This window comes from Bubalus kerabau, chromosome 4 (genome assembly GCF_029407905.1).
Source record: "Bubalus kerabau isolate K-KA32 ecotype Philippines breed swamp buffalo chromosome 4, PCC_UOA_SB_1v2, whole genome shotgun sequence".
In the NCBI taxonomy this organism is placed as follows: domain Eukaryota; kingdom Metazoa; phylum Chordata; class Mammalia; order Artiodactyla; family Bovidae; genus Bubalus; species Bubalus kerabau.
In genome coordinates, this window is record NC_073627.1 from 55,992,166 (window position 1) to 56,013,154 (window position 20,989).

General features: G+C 45.2%; 1 protein-coding gene and 1 long non-coding RNA gene across 7 annotated transcripts in view; one reads left to right on the forward strand and one right to left on the reverse strand.

The window, feature by feature from the left end:
• Positions 1–8,015: 8,015 nt before the first annotated feature.
• The window catches only part of MSI2 (musashi RNA binding protein 2), a 402,629-nt gene continuing 389,655 nt past the window's right edge, over positions 8,016–20,989 (reverse strand). For 3 of the 6 annotated variants that reach the window (XM_055577553.1, XM_055577548.1, XM_055577550.1), the window contains 3 exons: positions 17,309–17,463; positions 15,541–15,613; positions 8,016–13,168 (listed from right to left, as the gene is read on the reverse strand). In XM_055577553.1, the coding sequence (XP_055433528.1) occupies positions 15,572–15,613; positions 17,309–17,463 (197 nt within the window). In that variant the 3' untranslated portion in view covers positions 8,016–13,168; positions 15,541–15,571. Of the gene's footprint in view, positions 13,169–15,540; positions 15,614–17,308; positions 17,518–20,989 lie in introns of all 6 variants that reach the window. The other 3 variants (XM_055577552.1, XM_055577549.1, XM_055577551.1) reach the window with 2 other exon arrangements.
• Positions 14,170–15,207, forward strand: LOC129649755 (uncharacterized). The gene is made up of 2 exons (XR_008713238.1): positions 14,170–14,252; positions 15,054–15,207. It is a non-coding gene; the product is annotated as an uncharacterized LOC129649755 (long non-coding RNA).

Below are 20,989 nucleotides of genomic sequence, written 5' to 3' on the forward strand. Positions count from 1 at the left end.
GTCGGACACAACTGAGCGACTTCACTTTCACTTTCTTTCAGGATGTTGAGGAGACGATGAGTCATCTAGCTATTATGTAATCAGTTCTGACCATCAAAGAAAAATTGATTGGAAGTGATAAGAATCTTCGAGAGGGCTTCCCTGGTGGCTCAGTGGGAAAAAAATTTGCCTGCCAGTGCAGGAGATGCAAGTTTGATCCCCAGCGCAGGAAGATCCCGTGTGCTGAGGGACAGCTGAGCCTGTGAGCCACAACTACTGAGTGTGTGCTCTAGAGCACCCCTGGGGCGGGGGGACAGCTACTGAGCCCACGTGGCCCAACTACTGACGCCCGAGCACTTAAGAGTCTGTGCTTCACAACAAGAGAAGCCACCGCAATAAGAAGCCTGCACGCCATAACTAGAGAGTGGTCCTCGCTCTCCACGACTAGAGAAAAGCCTGAGCAGCAGCCAAGAAACAGACCCAGCACAGCCAAAAATAAATAATTAATTAAAATAAAAAAAGAGGACCTTGGTGCAAGTGTCTTTATAATATTACATAGTAAGAGCAGAGATATATAATGTAAGAGCAGAGATGGGGAAGTTTTAACTTTCTTCTTAAGGGAAGGCAGAATATAAAATGTTCAGAAATAATATATAGTCATTTCTCCACATTACAAGATTTTGAAAGGGAAGATGAGAAGTTGGGTGTTCCAGGATTTCCCAGGCAAAGATACTGCCGTGGGTTGCCATTTCCTTCTCCAGGGCATCCTCCTGACCTAGGGATCGAGCCCACATCTCCGTCTCCCACATTGCAGGCGGTCTCCTGCATTGAAGGTGAATTCTTTAACAATGAGCCACCGGGGAAGCCCAGAGAAGCTGAGGGAGCTATTAAAAATGCACTTCTGGTTGGGCAGTCTCCATGAGCCTCTTGAAGAAGACATGGGAAATATTCCTCAAGATCCCTGTGATGCCTCTACAAGTTTTCCAAAAAGACTAAACACGACATTGTTAGCAGCTGTATAAAGCAGCAACATAAAGCAGCAGCTTTTTAGCACCCTAAGTGAAAGTTACTCAGTCGTGTCCGACTCTTTGTGACCCCATGGACTGTATAGTACATGGCATTCTCTAGGCCAGGATACTGGAGTGGGTAGCTGTTCCTTCTCCAGGGGATCTTCCCAACCCAGGGACTGAACCCAGGTTTCCCACATTGCAGGCGGATTCTTAACTGTCTGAGCCACAAGGAAAGCCCTTATTTTATAGCAGTAGGTTCTATATTGCTGTGGTTCAGTCACTAAATTGTGTCTGACTCTTTGCAACCCCATGAACTGCAGCATGCCAGGCTTCACAGTCCTTCACTATCTCCCAGAGTTTGCTCAGACTCATGTCCATCAAGTCAGTGATGTCCATCCAACCATCTCATCCTCTGTCTTCCCCTTCTCCTCTTGCCCTCAGTCTTTCCCAGCATCAGGATCTTTTCCAACAAGTACTATAGCTCCTCGCACTTTCTGTCAGACTAATGAGAGTAAATTATTTTACTTCCCACTTTATTTGTGATTTTGAGCATGTTTTCACATGCTTCGTAGGTTGAGTCATTTGGATTGACTCTTCCACAAATCACCTATTCCTGTCTTTTACCCATTTATCTATTGGGTTGCCTTTGTCTTATCAATTCATATGAACTCTGTATACACTAATCTTTGTCCTCTACATTGGGAAAAAATGCTTTGTTCCGAAATCTGTCATTGGTCTATTTTAAATTTAAGTTTCTTTATCACATGTAAAGTTTAGGGTTTTTTTAGTGTTAAAGGTTTTTATAATATATTTTCTTCCATGACTTTTGGATTTTAGGTTAAAAGCCCCTAGATTATGAATGAATGATGCAGATTTTCTTGCAAGAATCTTTTTTCAAGTTTTACATTTAAATCCTTAATCCATCTGGAATTTATTTTTATGAATAATGTAAGTTGGAAGTCAACTTCTATTTTGCTCTCATTGAAAAACCAGTTGTGTTTGTATTCTATATTATGTAATCTATCCTTTTTCAACAAAATTAAACTACTCATTACATTAATCATATGCTATTAAATTCTTCTATATACAAGATCTATTTCTGGATAAATAATTCTATCTCACTAATCTATTTGACTTTTTCTGTACTTTTGCCACACTGATGAGAATAAAGTGACTTAGGTAATCTTGACATCCAGTAATACAGATAACATTTATTATCCTTTTAAATACTTTTCTTGCTATTTGAGGGTCATTTATTCTTTTTTGTAACTTGAAGATTTATTTAAACAGTTTAAAATTCTGTAATGGTTTTTTATAATTGTGTTTTCAGTACAGTATATATAAAATTGGGGAGCATTGATGTTTTATATCTCTCCATTCAAGAATGTGATCTTTCCATTTTTTCAGATCTTGTCTTATGGCCTTTAATAGTACTTTATAATTTGCTTATTATAGATTATATTATTTTCTTATATAATTTATCCCTAAATATATATTTTTATTTTCAATATCAGGTACTTCTTATTGGATAGAAGTTCAATTATTTTTGTATATTTATCTTATAGCCAGTCGCCTTACCAAAGTTTTACACCAATCTCAGTAGCAATTTTTATGTGTTTTCTAAAAACTTGAAATTTCTAGGAATACTGTCATATCTTTATCTTTTCCTCCTAATGTTTATATGACTTTTTAATCTTATTGTTTTCTCTAGATCCTCAAAGATAATATTAAATACTTATAGTGATAACAACACCTCTACAAGTGTTTTATTTTAATTGAAATAGGGTTGGTGTTTCACAGCTGAGGATAACTGCTGTTGGGTTGGGTAGATAGTCTTATATAGTATGTAATTCCTTTCTGTTGTAACTTTCCAAGATTTTATTAGGAATAACCATTATATTTTCAAATACTTTGTTGAGCATATTGTTATGATCCTATTTTTTCTCCTTTATCTTGCCAATGTAACAGATTATGCCAATAGCTTTCTTAGTTTTGAAATATCTTGCAACCTTGAAATAAATTGTACTTAATCACAGTATATTACACTCTTGATATATTGCTGGATTTTCTTTGAGAACACTGTATTTAGAATTTTTGCATCTGAGCTCCTAAGTCTGTAGATGTATTTTTGGTCTTATATCTATATTGGATTTTGACATCAAAGCTATGTTAGCTTTATAAAACAGATAGAAGAGCTTTTCATATTTTTAAAATCTTCTTAAATAGTTCAAAAACATTGGAATTATTAGTTAGATGAAACTCATTTGTAAACCCATTTGTACCTAGTCCATATTTCAATATTATATCTTTAATTACTTTTTTGCTATCTTCTCAGTAATAAATTTATTTTGACTTTCTACATCTCACCAGTTTCAGTAACTTATATAGCAGATAGGAAATTTTCAAATTCATCAAAATTTTTAGATTTGTTGTCAATAAGTATTCTTTTCTGTTACTTGTGGATGTTTCCTTTCTTGTTCCTTATGTTGTTTATTTTTGCTCTTTTCTCTCTTATTTAGGATGATTTGTCTATTTTATTGGTGTTAGGAAATATCCAACTTTTGGAGTTATTTATCCCTTCTATGTTGTTTTCTATTTTATAGCTTTCAGCTTCTATCAGTTGCATCATTCTTGTTTTTTAGGCACTTTTTGCTAGGTTAAGATGAATAACAATATACCATTTTTCCACTGAAGGCATTTTAAAGCTATGCATTTTCCCCTGAGTACAGCTTTTGCTGTGTGTTATAGGTTCATGTATGACAGAGGATGAGATGGCTGGATAGCATCACTGACTCAATGGACATGAGTCTGAGTGAACTCCGAGAGTTGGTGATGGACAGGGGGGCCTGGCGTGCTGCGATTCATGGGGTCGCAAAGAGTCAGACACAACTGAGAGACTGAACTGAACTGAACTGACTGATAGGTTCATGTATAATGTGTGCTTTTTGCTGCTTTCTAGACAAGTTATGTTTTCTTTAATTTTCCTCTTTGATCCAAGGATGGGATGTATGGCATTGTGCTTCTTAATTACTGTGGAACTATAATGGTTCTAGCCATACTTTGTTTCTAATTTTATTGGATTATGATAAAGGAATGTACACTATAAAATTGCTACTTTTTAAAGTTAATTAATATTAGTATTAGTAATTATTGTTCACAATTAATTAAAAATAACAATACTTATTATTTTGGCCGAGTATTGATTGTTGTACATATGGATATAAAACAAAAATGTACATTTTTTTAAAAGATGCTATGTGATCTTTTGCTAATTGCGTTATTCCTCCATGTCTTTATTTTTGTCTGTTGAAAATATCTAGTTCTGAGAAAGGTGTACTAGAATCTCCTTGGCAGTGAAAGCTCAGAGTCCTAAGCACTCAATCGCCAGGGAATTCCCCAATTCTTTAGCTAGAGTCTTTTATCATTACAGAATACTCTGTTGAGTGCTTTCAAAGTTAAATACCACCCTCGTCTAATATTGGCATTTCAATTCGTGCCTTTTTTCGTTTGTGTTTGCCTATTTCCCCTTTGCTGCCCCTTTGTTTTCATCTTTCTTTATCATTTAAGTGAGTTTCCATGATGGCACATTGCTGGGTTCTGCTTTTCTAAACACATCCCTCTGTTTTGTAGTGGCAGCAAATTCAATCCATTCTCATTTGTTAGATGATGATGGATTCCCTTGACCAAATTCCTTACTTTGCTTATTATACTTGTATTTATCTTAACAGTGGCATTTCTTGTTTTTCCAAGTTTTCGCTTAGCTTTCTGTTCTATGTATTTTTCTATACCTCCCTAAAGTTTGGTTTTCTCTGTGATTGATATTTTTCTGCCTCTTTTGGGGTACAGTTCATGGGCTCAGGCAACCAGGCATACTCAACACTGCTAACTGACCTTTGTTACCAGGCTTGAGCCCAGGGGCAGGATGTCCTGGGTTCTCAGTTCTGCCACTCAGCAGTAGTAGTGAAAGTGAAAGTGAAGTCGCTCAGTCGTGTCCGACTCTTTGCGACACGTGGACTGTAGCCCACCAAGCTCCTCCGTCCATGGGATTCTCCAGGCAAGAATACTGGAGTGGGTTGCCCTTTCCTTCTCCAAAGCAGTAGTAGAACCATACCCAAATCACCTGCCCTCCTTGAACAGGAAAACATGGGCAGTTGGTGCTCCTGCTTCCCACTCTCTCCTTAGGCTTCTGGACTAGGTTTTGGGCTGAGCAATCAAAAATGATCTGAGAAAATGATCTTTTCCATGTCTTTGGCCCATTCCTCTCAGAATGCTAGGAAGCCATTTCTTAAATACGCTCTTATAGGTCTTCCATTTCTGTGGGGCAGCAGGGTTTATGTTATACTTTCCTTCTCTCCTGTCCTCAGTATAACAAAACACTGCAGAATGCTGAGGCTTTGCCTTTGGACACACAAGAGGTGGGCTAGATACCAAACTCTCCTGTCTCCAGGCTTAAATAATGAGGGGAACCTTCTACCATCTTTTCTCAGCACTTGGTGTAGCAGAAATGTCCATATGATAAAGCTGGAATAAACAGGAGACAGGAAATTGGAAGAGGGATCCACAGAAGACATGCCCTGGGGACTACAGCTTATATTCAAGGTCTTGAGGAAGCAGCTACAAACCTATACTTCATTGCTTACAAATCACCTTGCTGCTGCTACCGCTGGTAAGTCGCTTCAGTCATGTCCGACTCTGTGCGACCCTACAGATGGCAGCCCACCAGGCTCCCCGGTCCCTGGGATTCTCAAGGCAAGAATACTGGAGTGGGCTGCCATTTCCTTCTCCAATGCATGAAAGTGAAAAGTGAAAGTGAAGTCGCTCAGTCGTGTCCGACTCTGTGCGACCCCATGGACTGCAGCCCACCAGCCTCCTCCATCCATGGGATTTTCCAGGCAAGAGTACTGGAGTGGGTTGCCATTGCCTTCTCTGACAAATCGCTTTAAAAGCCAAGAAATCCCTCTGGCTCAGATCTGGTTTAGATCATGCCTTGACTGCTCCCACCAGGTCTTGGGACTTGCCCTCAACAAACTAAATCTTAATTCTGTTTTCTCTCAGCCATGAGAAGTATCTGTTTCTACATCTCTAACTTTCTGATTCTACAACATTCATGTCATTAGGCAAAACTCTGAACTCCTCGAGGGCAAACGCAAGGTTCCTTCAGCCCCTACTCAAGAGACACAGAAGTTGGTTCACTGCCGTCTCCTGCAGGCAGTTGAGAACTCACTGAGGCCAGCCACTTCAACTGTGTGAGTGAGCCACCTCAACTGCTCCTGCACACTTCCACCGTCTGGGTCCTGCGATGCCACAGGGCCATGGTGCTTATTTCCTGCTCACCCATGGGTTCTGAGGTGCTCTCTACCTGCTCTTCCACGGCAATGCTTTCTTATCGCATCGTAAAATAGTTGCACAATGGAAAACATACATGTATATATATACTTATATATATATGAGTGTGTACAGCAGAAAGTAACACAACATTGTAAATCAACTATGCTTCAATAAAATAATCACCACACATACACACACGAAAGTTCCACAAGCTCCCTGGGGACAGGGTGAGGGCTTCTTCTATGCTGGAGGCCCCGTGACCCGGCTGAGGGGTTGACGTAGGAGGCAGATGGGCCCCCTCAGGGTAAAGCAATTGGAGATTCATTCTCTATTGACCCAAACTCCAAGACGAGAACAGCAGGACAACTAAGGGAAAAGGCTGGGCCCTCCCCAGGCCACGTACCTCTCATTCCCAAAGCCAGGAGGACCGCCCGTCCCCCCCGCCACCACCACCACATATGCACAGAAAAGGCTCCTTGCAGGCCAGAAGGGGAGCCGTGTGAATGGATGCTCTACCCAGATGCCACTGTGGTAGGACCCATCTTAGCTAAGAGATGTGTAAGCACATGGTGGAGGATCCTGAGATATACCAAATATGGACTGTGAACCAGGCAGATTAGAATGACTGGCTAGAGGAAACCGGAAGAAATACCCCATAATAGTGTCAGGGGAAGCACACTGACTGAAACCGCCCTCCCAGGCCAGGCACCGTAGTGACCATTTGCATGGGTTGTTTTACGACAGGTCGTCCTGGTAAGGAACATGGAACTAATAAGCCTCCACCAACTGGAAGAGTTGGGGAAAGGTTAAAAGGAGACACCACCTGTCCGCTCACCTCCCAGAATCCTTCTCTCTGGCATCCATCTTGGCTGAACAAGGCTGCACCACCAGGAAGGACTCTGAGTCAGAATGATTGGCTAAGGACAACCCGGAAACTAATGCCATCACCATAAAACCCGAGCCACGTGGGAGAGCTGTTCTCCTGGGTTCCCTTACCCTACTGCCCTCCACCCGGGTGCCCTTTCCCAATACAATCTCTTGCCTTGTCAGCACATGTGTCTCCTCGGACAATTCATTTCCGGGTGCTAGATAAGAACCCAGTTTTGGGCCCTGAAGGGGTCCCCCTTCCTGAAACAATAGTAATTCAAACTGCCAGGAGGATGCGACTCAGAGACTCACTCTCCCGGAGTCCGCTCGTGTGTCTACCCAAATGTACTGTGTGTGTTTCCCCTCTTAATAAATACTATACTTGTTACGCTACCTTCCATCTTTGTGGAAATTCTTTTCAGCAAAGCCGAAGGGCCAGGGCCCTTGTCACTGACCACTGGGTCTAGTGGATAGGATCCGGCGCTCTCACCACCGTGACCTGGCCTCAGTCTCTGGCTGGGAATCTAAGCCTTGCTTCAAGCAGTTGCAGGTTGAGGCCACCCAAGATCAGGGTGACAGGAGGCAGCTGTAACCAGTGACACCCTCCCCTCCCCAATCAACAGCTCCCCTCCCCCACTGAGCCCTCCTCCACACGGGTATTGTATTTGTATTGTTCACTTACTCAGTAGTGTCCAACTCTATGTGGCCCCATGGACTGGAGCCCACCAGGCTCCTCTGTCTATGGAATTTTCCAGGCAAGAATACTGGAATGGGTTGCCATTTCCTACTCCAGAGGGTCTTCCGTCCATACGTGAAAGAACATCAAACAACTCTGTTCAAAACAGTTTATTTTATTTTATTTTTGTCAGACAAACACATTGATTTCTGGACCACAGTAGAGGATGGAAACCTTTCACAAACTTATTTATTTGAAAATACAAATATAAAATTATACTTTCCACATCTGTGATGTGAGAGACTGCCATCCACATAGTAATTTTTTACAACAGGGCTTTAAGAAAGCCACACACAAAGACCTGAAAGATGCTTGAGATATATATATATATAGATACATATATATGTATATATATAAAAAAAATACTCACTACCAAAGTTGTCATCAGTTTCATACTAAAGTATAAAAGTAAGGGTGAGGTCAGCCACAGTGCTAGGGAAAGTTTTATTTAGATACATTGATGTCCACATGAAACGCTTAGACTTGCATCCTATTACATATGGAATTCCGAGTTTACAACACACCATGAACGGCAGATTGGCTAGCCCACGCTACTCAAAGGACACTCACAGATTCCACACAGGATGGTACAGTATGTACAGAATACAGTAGCAGAGAGCCTTCTGGAAGGCTCTGGAAACTTTTGTCTCTCAGTCTCCATCCCCAGCCCCCCACGTGCCCCTGCCTCCTAGAAACAAACTCCTATCCGAGACAATACATTCTGATTATTTGATAGCCAAGTGTTTGGATTCAGGTTGCTTCCCCAGAGGGGTGGGTTTTTATGTATATATTTTTGTTTTAGTTTATTTACTTTTTTTTTTTTGGTTAAAAAAAAGAAAGGAAACAAACATTACGGTATTAAAGTATTGCTTAACGTACAGCGTCTCCTTGGGTAGTGTCTGTGCTCAGGACGGGGCTGAGCTGACTTCTGCTTCTTTTTGTTTGGAGTGGGGGGCCGGGTGGAGAGGGGTGGGGGGAGCCCGCCAGTGTCTCTCTTCCATGTGCTTGCCTGCATCTGTCCCTCTGCCCCTGCCCTCAACCCCCCACCCTTCTTCAGCCTTCCTTGGAAGATAGCCTGGCTTGCGAAGCACATTCAAGAAAGAAAAACATTCTTCCCTCCCCACCCAACTCCCCAGCCTCCCTCTGTCCCTGTGAGCCACTCCCAACCAATAGACAGAAGTATGAGTTAGTGTTTCTTTTGTAAACAATTTCATATGCAATATAATACAGAAAGCATGGCTGACCTTCAATTAAAAAAATGTAGTAAACTATATTGCTTTATTCTTGATTACGCTGCAGCGGGTGAATGGCAGAATGAAGCAGTGTGGGTGGGTGGTGGTGGCTAAGTCCCTAGCCCTCGTTTGCACTAAAGATCAAAATAGGTTTTGTTTTTCTACTTGGAACCAAAAAAAAAAAAATTTTTTTTTTCCAAAATCCCCAAATGAAAAAGAAACAAAAAAAAAAAAAAAGAAAAGAAAAAACCAAGAAACAAAACCAAAACAAAATTGAAAACAAAAACTGAACACCTTTCAGGTCATTAGAACCAACAATTACCCAATGATTTTTATACTAGTCTAGCAAGATGTGTGTAACATTCACTGGCTGTGAATTGCTGTGCAGTGAAACAGTAAATTGACAGCAAAAGAGCCATGCTACCTTAAAGTCCAAGCTACGAGTTCAAATTAAGATGAGGGTTATGAAGGAGAGAAACGCAAGGCCTGTTGGGACTTGGTTTGAATCAAGCCCATGAGCGACTGGGATAGAGTGAGGCTGTCTGGTTTTCCCAGGGGGTGTGAGGAAGGCCACAGACCAGGGGTGCAAGCTCCTGGAGAGGAGACCCAGAACTCGGTCATCCCCGTCAGCTCCACGTCCAGGGAGAACCAGGAATTGGTCCAGGAGCTTATGTGCCCACTCTCCCCCGAGTGGGAGGAGAGGAGTCTGGGGGCCCCAGGCAGATGGATCTAGAAGCCAGAAAGTCACCCGGTGGCTGCTTTATGATTCCGGGGAAAAGCCATCAGCCAAGAGGGTTTCTCCCCCAGGGAAGGCGGAAGGTGGTTCCCATGTTCGCCATTGAGCTTAACTGACACAAAGACAAGGCTGAACATCAGTGCTAAAATAATTTACAAAAATCTTTCAAAATGGACTTCTAGATGAGTGGGGGACTAATGTGAACCTTAACCTAGGTAGCCACATTAAAACATATCAGATTTCCACGAGATTTGTGCTATGGGCTACTGGGTCTCTTCAAAAGGTATTATAAACATCTAAAACATATTCACACAGATTATCAATTTCTTCTGAGCATTCTTAAAAAAATATTTTTTTCTCTTAGTAAAATCATTTTAATATACCATGCCTCCCTCTTTTAAAAAATAAATTAAAAAAATCCAGTTTTGCATATCTAGCATTAGCATTTAAGGTAGTATGGCACACCCCTTCACAGCTGGGGGGGGTGGGGTGGGAATCTACAAAACGCCGTAGAGTCTACCGGCATCTGAACATCGTGAGACCTTGGGTTAGTTGAAACCACATCAGATCAGCAAAAATAAAATGAAAACTTGAAATTGAAAAAAAAAAATGAAAGGAAAAAACTGCCCCCAAATTATTAGCATTTTTTTTTTTCATAAATAAGAGAAAGTTCTATCCTTACTGGTCCTAAATCTGAATGACTATGTCTAATTTTTTTAAACCTTAATTACGTTATACCTATCAATATGTACTAGAAGAAAGAGGAGAAAAAAAGTCACTACACTAGTACCAGGACAGCACGCTTACAAGATAGCCATTTTATACAGTATTAACAGACAATGATCAACAAAGAGTCTTCTATGAGGTGATGGGGGATGCAGAGAAAGGAAGGCTAGTACAGTACATCACCAACATGGACAAAATAGTAATTAAATTCCCTAGTCTAGACACTGAATTTCTGGGAATTTATTGTCTCTTTTTTTTTTCTTTTTTTTTTAAATAAAACTTCTATTTTGTTATTTTATTACTTGAACAAGTTTTGATATTTTAAAAGCGCCCAGCATTTTACTTAACCTGGTTGTTTGGAAATAAAAAAAGAAAGAAAGAAAAACAAACAAAAAAACAAACCTTCACCAAACAACCTAACATTTTATTGGAAAAAACAAAGAACATGATTTAAAAAAAAAAAAAAAAAAGATGTTGCTGTTTAATTAGAATTGAAAAAGGCTTTTTTTCTTTCTTTCTGAGTTAGCATTTTGGAGCCTTTTGCTTGAAGATGCTTTTACCCTACCATGTCTGTGAATGTCTACATTAGTCTACTTTGTTAGTAAAATTTATAAAAATAGGAGTGCAGCAGCTCTTTATAATAAATGTCGCATTCAGTGTCTCATACTGGCTGTGCCTTAAGTACCAAATTTATAAACGTAACAATTTAAAAAATATTAATAAAACGTCAATATCACATTTTAAAAAAGAAAAAAATATATATCCACACTACAATATGTTTTAATGCCATCTATTGAGTTGTACTTCTATAGTTGCTGTTGCCGACCTATTACCAATATTAAAAAAAAGTTAAATTAAAAAATATCCTTCATCATAAGTATCTTTCCCCAACCGAGGACCATATATTATAACAGCCAAATGTTAAACATGTGCAAACAGGAAACGGTCAGTTTTTCCCACCAGTCACAGTGCAGCGATGTTTATACTTTTTACTTTTTAAAATTCTGTTTACATCTACAATAAATTAAAAAAAAAATTCTTTCATAGCCTCTCTGGTGATACTTGCAGCACTGAGGTATTAAAAAAAATATATAAACCAAAAGGTTGCTTTCCTAATTGGTAAATAGAAAGTGAATGGAGAAAAGATTTCATTAATGCAGGCTTATCCACTCCTGGCCCATGGGTCCCCGGAGCTGGGGGGCGGCTGGGGGGGACAGGGGGAGGAGAGAGGCAAAGTGTCCTAGGGACCTTTGGAGGTGCTGAAATGATTGGACAATAGAAAATGATCAAATATTTAAAAATTAAGACTGAAAAAGAATGTCCCCCGACCCCTCCCCACCCAAGCCAAACCTGGTGTGCTTTGAAACATTAAATATGTTAAATATTAAAATTGTAGCTTTGTTTTTAAAAAACGTCTTGGGAAAAGCAGTTTTTCATATTTTAAATAAAAATCTAACTAGACGGTAAGGTTGGAAGCTGTGCACAGGCGAGAGGTTAATATGCTGGTATGACACTAATACAGGTCTTAGGTCTATCACACAGACAAGAGGAGCTAACAGTGTTCTAACCTGTCCCGGGGTCGGCCTGGCAGCTGGGTGTTCATCCGTCTCGGTCACTGACTCCGTTACCGTTCCTCCCCTCCTCCACCCACAGAGCATCAAACTGCCTGGGACCGACTCCCTCACAAAAATATTTTTGATTCTCTCTTTCTTAATAGTTTCTATGTAGTTAATGGAATTGTATTTACAACATTTCTTTTTTAGAATTCACAATTGCAAAAAACCTTATAATATCACCTCTTTCAACAGAAAAAAAGCACTTATAGAAAAGGAGGACACGCAAAACATTGTCGTCCTTACCTTATTGCCGAAAATAGATATACTTAGGTTAACAAAGAGACGCCACAAAAAAAGAACCGCTATAGAGTCTGTTCATTAGCCTACTACATCTCACTTCTTACACAATGCAGAGTAGAAAGTTGATGCCCACCTCCCGCTCGGCACTTCACAACCTCGCTTCTCTGTGTGTGCTCAAATTCCGCCTGAAAATTCATACAGTCTCAGAATTGATACCAAAATATTCAGAGTAATATTACCATCTCAGCATCCTTGAAAAGTGAGAACAGAATTAAACAAGCCAAAAAAAAATTGTTTTAAGAAAAAAATAATATCTTAATATAACAATTATACTATGGTTAGCTTTTAACTAGATATTAAAGCTATATGACTACTGGACTAAGTCAAAACCACTACCAAATGTGATTCAAAGAGATTTAAAAGGAGAAGAGGGAAGAGAGAAGAGGGAGGGAAACCATCAAGAAAAACAAAAACAAAACAAAACCAAAATCATGGGATATATACACGTTTAAAAGCTGTCGTCTTATATTACAGCAGATTCGTGAGATGATGAGATGCAGTCAACCCTCGATCCGAAGTGAGCCATCTCTGGTTGGGACGGGGAGTGAGGCTGGTGGGGGAACAGGTCTGATGATATCACCTAAATAAAGGGCCACTCAGAAACTTCGCCCAGTCTTGCCTGGACATCCAGGTATGCTCTGCAGGGCGCAGGAAGTCGAGGACGTCCGGAAGAGAACACAAAGTCGGGGTGGGAGGAGAAAGAAGAAATGTCAGGCAGGCATACTGTTTACTCTGAACTTTTTAACCAGCATTTTCAGAGTATGACTACTTTGGGCTACTGAGGATGTTTGAAAGTGGCCAGGCTAATAACAGCTGACTGGGGTCACAGCCTGAGCCAAGCTTGATGCTGGGGAGAAAGAGGGCAGCTCTGTAGCTCATTTTGCTGGCTTGCTAATTTGCTGATTCGATACACTGTGGTAGAGTTCTTGAGGCAATGGTGGAAACTGGGGTCAGCAGATGTGGTCACACTGGGTTTGCAGCTGGAACGGTGAACTGCAGAGTGACTAGCGCTGCGTTTTCTGGTTAAGAGTCTATTTTCAAAGCTAAATGTTTAAAAGTGTCTGTCTTTAGGAGACGCCCGTCAAGGACTGTCCATAATTAAAACTGCAAATTTCTACTTAAAAAAATCATATTACATACAAAAGACTCAAGGTCAGGACGCTTGTAAAAACATACACAACAAATAATAATCAGCTTTGGTCCTAGGAAATGAGAACAGGCCCGGGATTCACAGACTTGTTGATTGATTCTCCCTGAACTGACTGGGAGCCAGGGCCCCTCCTTTCACGGATGGTGCTAAAGGGCTGAGGGTCATCTCTGCTGGGCACAGATTGTGTGTGTGTTTTGCGGTGGCCGTGTGACTCAACTGGCCCACTTAATCATTTTGGAGGGGGTGAGTGGTTAGCTCCACTCTCTAGTCTGTTCCATCCTTCTGAGTCCTAAAGCTGGATGCGGGAGGCTGGGCTGCGAGCAGCCTCACCTCCCTCCACCCGCAGGGAAGCTCTGCAGAGGAGGGTGGGGCCGGAGGCGGCAGGGAGCCCTGCACCGCCCGCTGTTTCGGCAGGGAGGGAAGAGGCACTGGCAGCTGTCTGATCCCCGTGTCATCTGACTCCACAAGGGCTGGAGCCACCTTCAGCCCCCCACGTTCTTGGGCCCATCAGCCCACCTTGCTCTCAGAGGAGCCTAGCTTTGCTGGGACCCCTAAGCCCAGCTGAATTAGTTGTGAGTAGCTCTCCTTCACACCGTTAGTGGCCTCTGGCTCTGGCAGGCCAGCGATGGCTGGGTCAGTGCTGGAAGGGAAGTGGAGGCAAGGGGGTGAAGAGAACTCACACACGGGGCTTATTGGGTTAAGAGAGGTAGTTGCGTTAGTCGAGGTGATTCCTTAGAGCAATATTAGAGAAATCCAAGAGATGTACGGAGCTTGGCTCCACCTGGTTCCCCAGCTGGGCCCACGATACTGGGTCCTGGCTGGCTCGGGGGCCTGGAGCAACCCTTGACAAGAGGGGCGTCCTGCTGACTGCAAACCAAAGTGGCAAATCCATCTCAGCCTTGCTTCTCCCAGAGGGACAAGTACTCATGTCCCAGCTGGGATTTTGCAAGCAGGATCCACTCCCAGGCCTCAGCTGTGGCACTCTCTCTTCCGAAGAAGCAGACTCTTGTCTCAAGACCCAAAACCAGCTGGCTCACACGGGTCACGCTGCGCTTCCACGAGACAACCCCCTCTCCCTTCCTGGTGCAGTTCCGGAGAATGAGGGATACCCGTCTTCAATGAGGATGTGGAAAGAGGCTCCCTCACTGAGGGCCCCAACCTCCCCTCTCCTCCACTCCACCCCTTCCATATCCCCATCAAAGTGATTTAAAAAATGTTTAATTAACTTGAGCTCAGTTTAAAAGGTTAGGAAACTGGCAGGGATCCAAATCCATGTAACGCAGGTGATGTCGTTAATTTAATTTGCTTTTCGTGCAGTAATCTGGATAATTACTCAGTAGTTACTGGCAAAAATGTTTTCTTTTCACTGAAAGATGGAGTCTGGCTGTCTCACTGCATGAACCCCACTGGCCGAGCCCAGCGAGCTCTGGGGAGCTGAGAGGGCCTGGCAACCCTTAGCACACTCCGCCCCCAAGCCTGGCAGAAGTCTGACGTCTCTCTGCCTCTGTCCCCCTGGGACGGGCACAGCACAGCATCTCCTTCCAGTTTCCCACACTTTTGATCGTATTTCAAGACAGAGAAAGATGAGAGGTGGGAAAGATAGAGAAAAAGGATCGAAAGAATCAAAGGAAAAGAAAAAGATAGTGGAAGAAAAATGGGGGTCATGATTTAAGCCAGAGGAGGGATGAGAGATTAAAAGGCTGGATCTTGTTGCCCCCCACCCCCCCGGAAAGGGGTGGAGAAAGAGGAGGGAGAGATGTTGACGCGATGGGACCAGGGCCCGTGCGTACTTGCATGCCCAGGGCGCATACATGTACGGACACGCCTGGCGGGCGAGACACATGGCAGAAAAGGCAATACCTCAGAGTGGGGTGGCAACGGAAGCACCTGCTCAGTGGTATCCATTTGTAAAGGCCGTTGCAATCAAAGGTCCCTAAAATTGCACAATTGTTAAGGTCATCAGCACGCTATACATGGGAACAGACTGTCATATTCTGGGAAAGGAAATTATCGCTAGGACTAGACTGTGGTTGCCAGCATGAATATGTAATTCTGAGACACCGTGCCATGAGGGGCTAGGATGACATCCTCCCAAGCCCTGACTCCCCACCCTGGCCTGTCCGCTCACCCAGAGGAAAACTGAGAGCCAGATTCCCAGGAGTAGGTGGATGAGAGGAGAGGGGGGCTTGTGCCACCAATGGCGGGCACTGTTGCGCTGAGCCCCAGACAGCCCCCGACGGCTCCAGCTGGGGAGAAGGCCAGCCCCGTGCAGACCAAATGTGACTCGACGTTGCTTATTTCAGAAACCATCACAGCACACAGGTCAGAGACCCAGGTTTTCATGAACAGATAGGGTCAGTGTTTCTGGGTGCTGACCGTGTCCGACATAGTGGTAGACGATCCCTGAAACGGATGCAGCTCTAGGTTGACTAGTTACTGCTCTCGATTAGGTGTTACAGCCGATCCGAGGGGGTATAACTCACCAAACTACTGCCTAAGTGATACTGGTTCTGGAGTGGGATTCAACAAGGACCCGGACTGCACAGGCCAGGCAAGGCGTGTGTGTGTGTGTGTGTGGTGTATGAATGTGTGAGATGGTGTGTGTGTGCATGTGTGTGGGTTGCGGGGGCGACCTTTCAATGCCAGGGGCAGAGACTGGCTGCCCTGATGCCCTGATCGTCTGCACTTGCTTTGTTCTCCCCAGCACAGCCTGGTAGGCAGGGTTCTCCCACAGGGATGTGACCTGGGACAGCAGACACTTCCCTATTAGCTCAAAATCAAACTGTCTCCAAGATGGCGAGGTTGGCTGATTTTCGGTTTCCCCAATGGAAGGGACAGCGAGCGAGTGGGCTCAGGCACATTCATGCTCACACACACCGCGAGGGGGAAGAACAATACAATCTGAAAACAGCATGCAAATCTGTTAAGCAAATTTCCATTGCCTGGATTAGTCAGATTATAGAACCACAGAGCATTACAAATGTCAAATGCACCTGGCCTTCGGGGCGGGCAGAGCTAAAGAATGCAAAGGGGAACTTACTTGGAACCCGGAGACTGTAGGAAACATTAGCAGAGGAAATCTCCTGGGACGAGACTTGCACCCCATGCTACGACCCAGGCCCCAGTGCTGCCCCAGGACCCCAGGCAGGACTCTACTGACTCAGGCTGTCATCCTACGGGGACGGGGTCCTAGCTCCAAGGTCCCAGCCCCCCTGAATCTCCAGGAGGCCGGGATCAAGCAGAGGGGCTGACCACAGGGGTCTACTACGAGCCAGCAGCTGCCTTAGCCTGTTTCCTTAAAGTCTCACACACCAGCTTTCGAGGGACGAACACTTCTTTTTGTTTCGCAGCCAGGGATGCAATGGCTTGTACATGCGGTTCAGGGTTGAGTGGGCTGAATGTGACCCAGGAGTGACCTGCCCACACTCCCTCCACTCCACCTGTGGCCCGCACACAGAGGCTCTGGAAACGTCTAACGGGAGAAGCTGCAGCCAGGGGTGACAGACGTGGGTGTGGCGGGGGACCCGGTGCCCGCTCCTGGCCTGCCGGCTCGGGGGCTTCCCTGGCACACCACCCCCCAGCGGGCCGCAGGAGACAGGCGGGAGGGCAGGGGCGGGGAGGTACTTACGGCGATGCCGTGGCCGAAGCCTGAGCCCGGCTGAGGGCTGGCGGCGCTTATGTAATTCCCCACTCCGGAGTCCTGGCTGGCAGGGCCGTAGAGGTCAGCGACGGGTCCTGGGCTGTTGGCCCCCGGGAAGCCTCCGGGCCGCGCCGGGTTGGAGCCTGCCGGGGAAGCGGGCCCGCCAAAATTCGGTTGAGCACTGTAGCTATTCAGGACTGGTGTGCAGAGAATAGAGCTGGGTATGAGGCCGGAAGCCAGGCATGCACCGGTCACCACAAGCCAGACACTCGGGAGGAACAGCTGAGGCCCGACTTCTAACACTCAACCAAGGCCATGCGAAGACATCAGCAGGGACTCAAGAATACTCAGCCCAGGCTACTACTAAGAAGCTTGGAGCTCCAAAAAGAGATAGAATAAAAAAAACAACCATTCAACACAGTATGGCAACCAACCGGGGTGCTTCACTGCCCACCAAATTATCACAATAGAAATAGAGAGATATATGGAAGAGAGAGAGAGAGAGAGTTGGTTTTTTTTTTTTTTTTTTTCCACATCTGAATTGATGCTCATGCAGTCTTGTCTAGATCTGGGCACGTTGAGACAGCATTCACATCCCATGCAAACTACAAAGGAACTAGTTTTAGACTACACATTGTGTTAATATTGATATTAAAACGTGACAGGAAACAAAGCAATTTGTGTCCAGGAAAAAAAAAAATCTTTGGGGAGGGAATTTTTTGGTTTCACTTTTTTTCTTGTTTTTGGATCCATTAAATGACAAATTTGTTTTAAACGACAACAAAAAAAAGACAAAAAAGATCTTCGGCTCTCCCTCCCCCCACCACTCCCCCCACCCCACTGGCTATTCCCTCCCTCCCCACCCCTCCCGTTTATATCCCTGAATGAAAGTCGTCAATACTGAACGTGGTCGGAGGATGGGATATGTCATGGAAGACTTGGGCATCTTAACATAACCGTAATGATGGTGGCAGAGAGTTTCCTTTTGGGGTGGAGAGCAGGGGATGGAGGGAGGGATGGGGTGGGGATGGAGAATCTGGAGGCTCTGGGCCAAAGCTGGTGAATGCCAATGATGCTACAGGACACCCACACACTCACCTCCTGCAGTAGAAGGAAAGGGGGGGATTTAAACTTTTTTTTTTCCTTTTGTTTAAAAAAAAAAAGACAAAGAAGTATGAATTCAGAGCATACTGACTGAACCAAATTATCACGAAAGCGTATCTGACCGAAAAGCCTGTGTTCTGCTAGTTATCTTCAGATAGACTCCAGACTATCAGAAAGAAGAACGAGGACTGGACCTTTGCTACAAGGAGACGAGACTTCACACCCACATGTTCCTCAGGGAGTGGTGGTGGGGAGGGGGCAGGGTGAGGAGACGCTGCCGCAGGCCCCCCACCTCTACTCTCCCCAAGTTCCATCGTTCCCGCCCCAGCGAGGACCACAGCTTGTCAACCAGGTTAACTGTGTCTCTTCTTCAGTCCCCTTTAGCAGCTTAAATCTTTTATTTTCCATGATAGAACAACAACAACAAAAAACAACCATTTTTTTATACTGTAAAAGTAATTTCTCATTGACTTCTGAAGTTCAAGGTGAATCTGGGGCTGGCCAGTTCTGGACTACAACTCGTCCATCTTGAAGAACCAGACAATACGGGTTCCACGAACTTCCTTGAATCCCAGGGGGTGCTCCTCACAACAGCCTTCTCCCTCCTGCCTATCCTTGGCATTTCCCTCTGCCCCGGGGCCCATCTCCCCTCAGTGGTAGCAGGGAAAACATCTGCAAATCTTCTCTGGACCATGACCTTGCCCTGGGCACCTGTGGCTGGAACTCCTCACCTCTGGGTGTGTGTGTGGGGGGGGGGGGGTGGGAGGGGCTTGAAGAGCCAAACTTGGATTGATTGCTACCGACTAGTCGCCGAGATGGAAAAAGACCGACGATGCACCCCAGCTAGGCTGTGGGAGACTGAGACAGGATGCAAAGTTGCAAAGGAGAACGAGCCAAGCAGGGCCGGGCTCCCAACTCAGCAGAGAAAAGTCAAGCTGCTTCCTGGGAAGGCCATCTGGGGCAGGAGGCTTCAAGGTCAGGCCCCTAGGAAGCTGTGCCAAGAAAGGAAGAAACTGGCTGATGGAAAGCACAGGTTAAAGAGAGAGAAAAAAAAAAAAATTTCAGAGGCTCACAGCAGGTGAATGGCTGATTTGGGAGTGCACTGGCAGAGAGAGGGGACAGGATTTTTGAATACAGGAGATTAAACTTGCAGATAACATTTGGCCCTTCTCACTCACGGAAGCAAGAATCAAGCTGAGATATTCAACAGACAGCATTATCTCGGGCTCACACACTTTCTTTTTCCAGGCCAGGGAAAGCAGAGAGAGCTCAGACACTGACTCCCGGTTCACCCAGGCAGCTGACCCCACTCCTATACCAAGGAACCAATAGAGTAACCAGCCGGCTCTGTTTCAGGGTAACGGGTGGGAGGTGGGGCCACAGTGGAAGGTAAAGGCTTTCTGACCTCTTTCTCCTCTGGCTAGATGAGGACCCAGGGTGAGCATGCTCATCTAGAAGCCAAGGAGGAGAGAGAGAGCTCCATCTTGGCTCCTCCCAGCAGGGCGATGGCCACCCAGAGACTAACCCAGCCAGCGGAAGGAGCCTGGGAAAGAGGAGGCTGCATGCTCACGGAAGGATGCTGTCTAGAAACACGCCCCGCCGGAGGCTCAGAAGACGGGGGGCTGGTGGTATTTGGCCCACCCCTGTTAGCCTCCCCATCCTGTGAGCCCAGGAGGCCTGCAGCTGGAGAGCTGGCCTGAAGGGAGTCTCCCAGTTGCACCTACATCGCCCCTCCCCCTTCTATCCTCTTCCATCCAATGACATCAGAATCACTGTGGAGGCGGCGCTGTGTTACAATGCAGCTCTAAAACCCTAAGTCTTGCACAGTTACACACTTGCCCTCGTCACACCTGAGCCCTGGCTCCGTCACCCTGCAGACACCCCCCGAGTCAGGGCTGAAAGATGGGGCCCTGGCTCCCCGCCTAGGATGCAGGTGGCAGGCCAGGAGCCCTTGGTTCTGGGCTGGTCCTTTTTCTCTGGACAGTGGAACCTGCATCCTCAAGGGCTGAGGGCGTAGAGGAGCCGGGTCACTGGGCTCCTCAGTCAATGATTCCCTCTTTCTCCGTAGGCAGAGGACCTGGGCTCCAGAAAGCGGGTTAACAAGCCAACCTATGTCCTGAACCCATGCATCTCCGGGAGGGCACTACCCAGCTCAGCAGTTTGAGAAGGAAAGGGGAGGGGCACCAACATGTGCTGTTTGATGGTGGGAAGGCAAGAGGGACACGGTGATCTTCCTCTTTGGGGATGTTCACCCTGCACACCAGCTGGCAACACAGTGAAGGAGGAGCCCCTCCCCTCCAAGCTGTGACCTTGAGAGAAGAGGCAGGGAGGTGGGGGCGGGAGAAGCATGACTCGAGCCCCTGACCTGAGGGTGCTTTCCATGCTAGTTATCCTGAATCAGTTCTCAATGGGCTGTCTCCTTGCAGGTCACCTCCAGGCTCATTTTAAGGGGAGAAATGCTCCCAAGGCCAGGGTCAGGTCAGGAAGAGGGAATGGGACGTCCCTCAAGGCTGCTCAGCTAGGGTGTGTGTATCTGTGTGCGTGTGGAGGGAGGGGGGAAGAGGT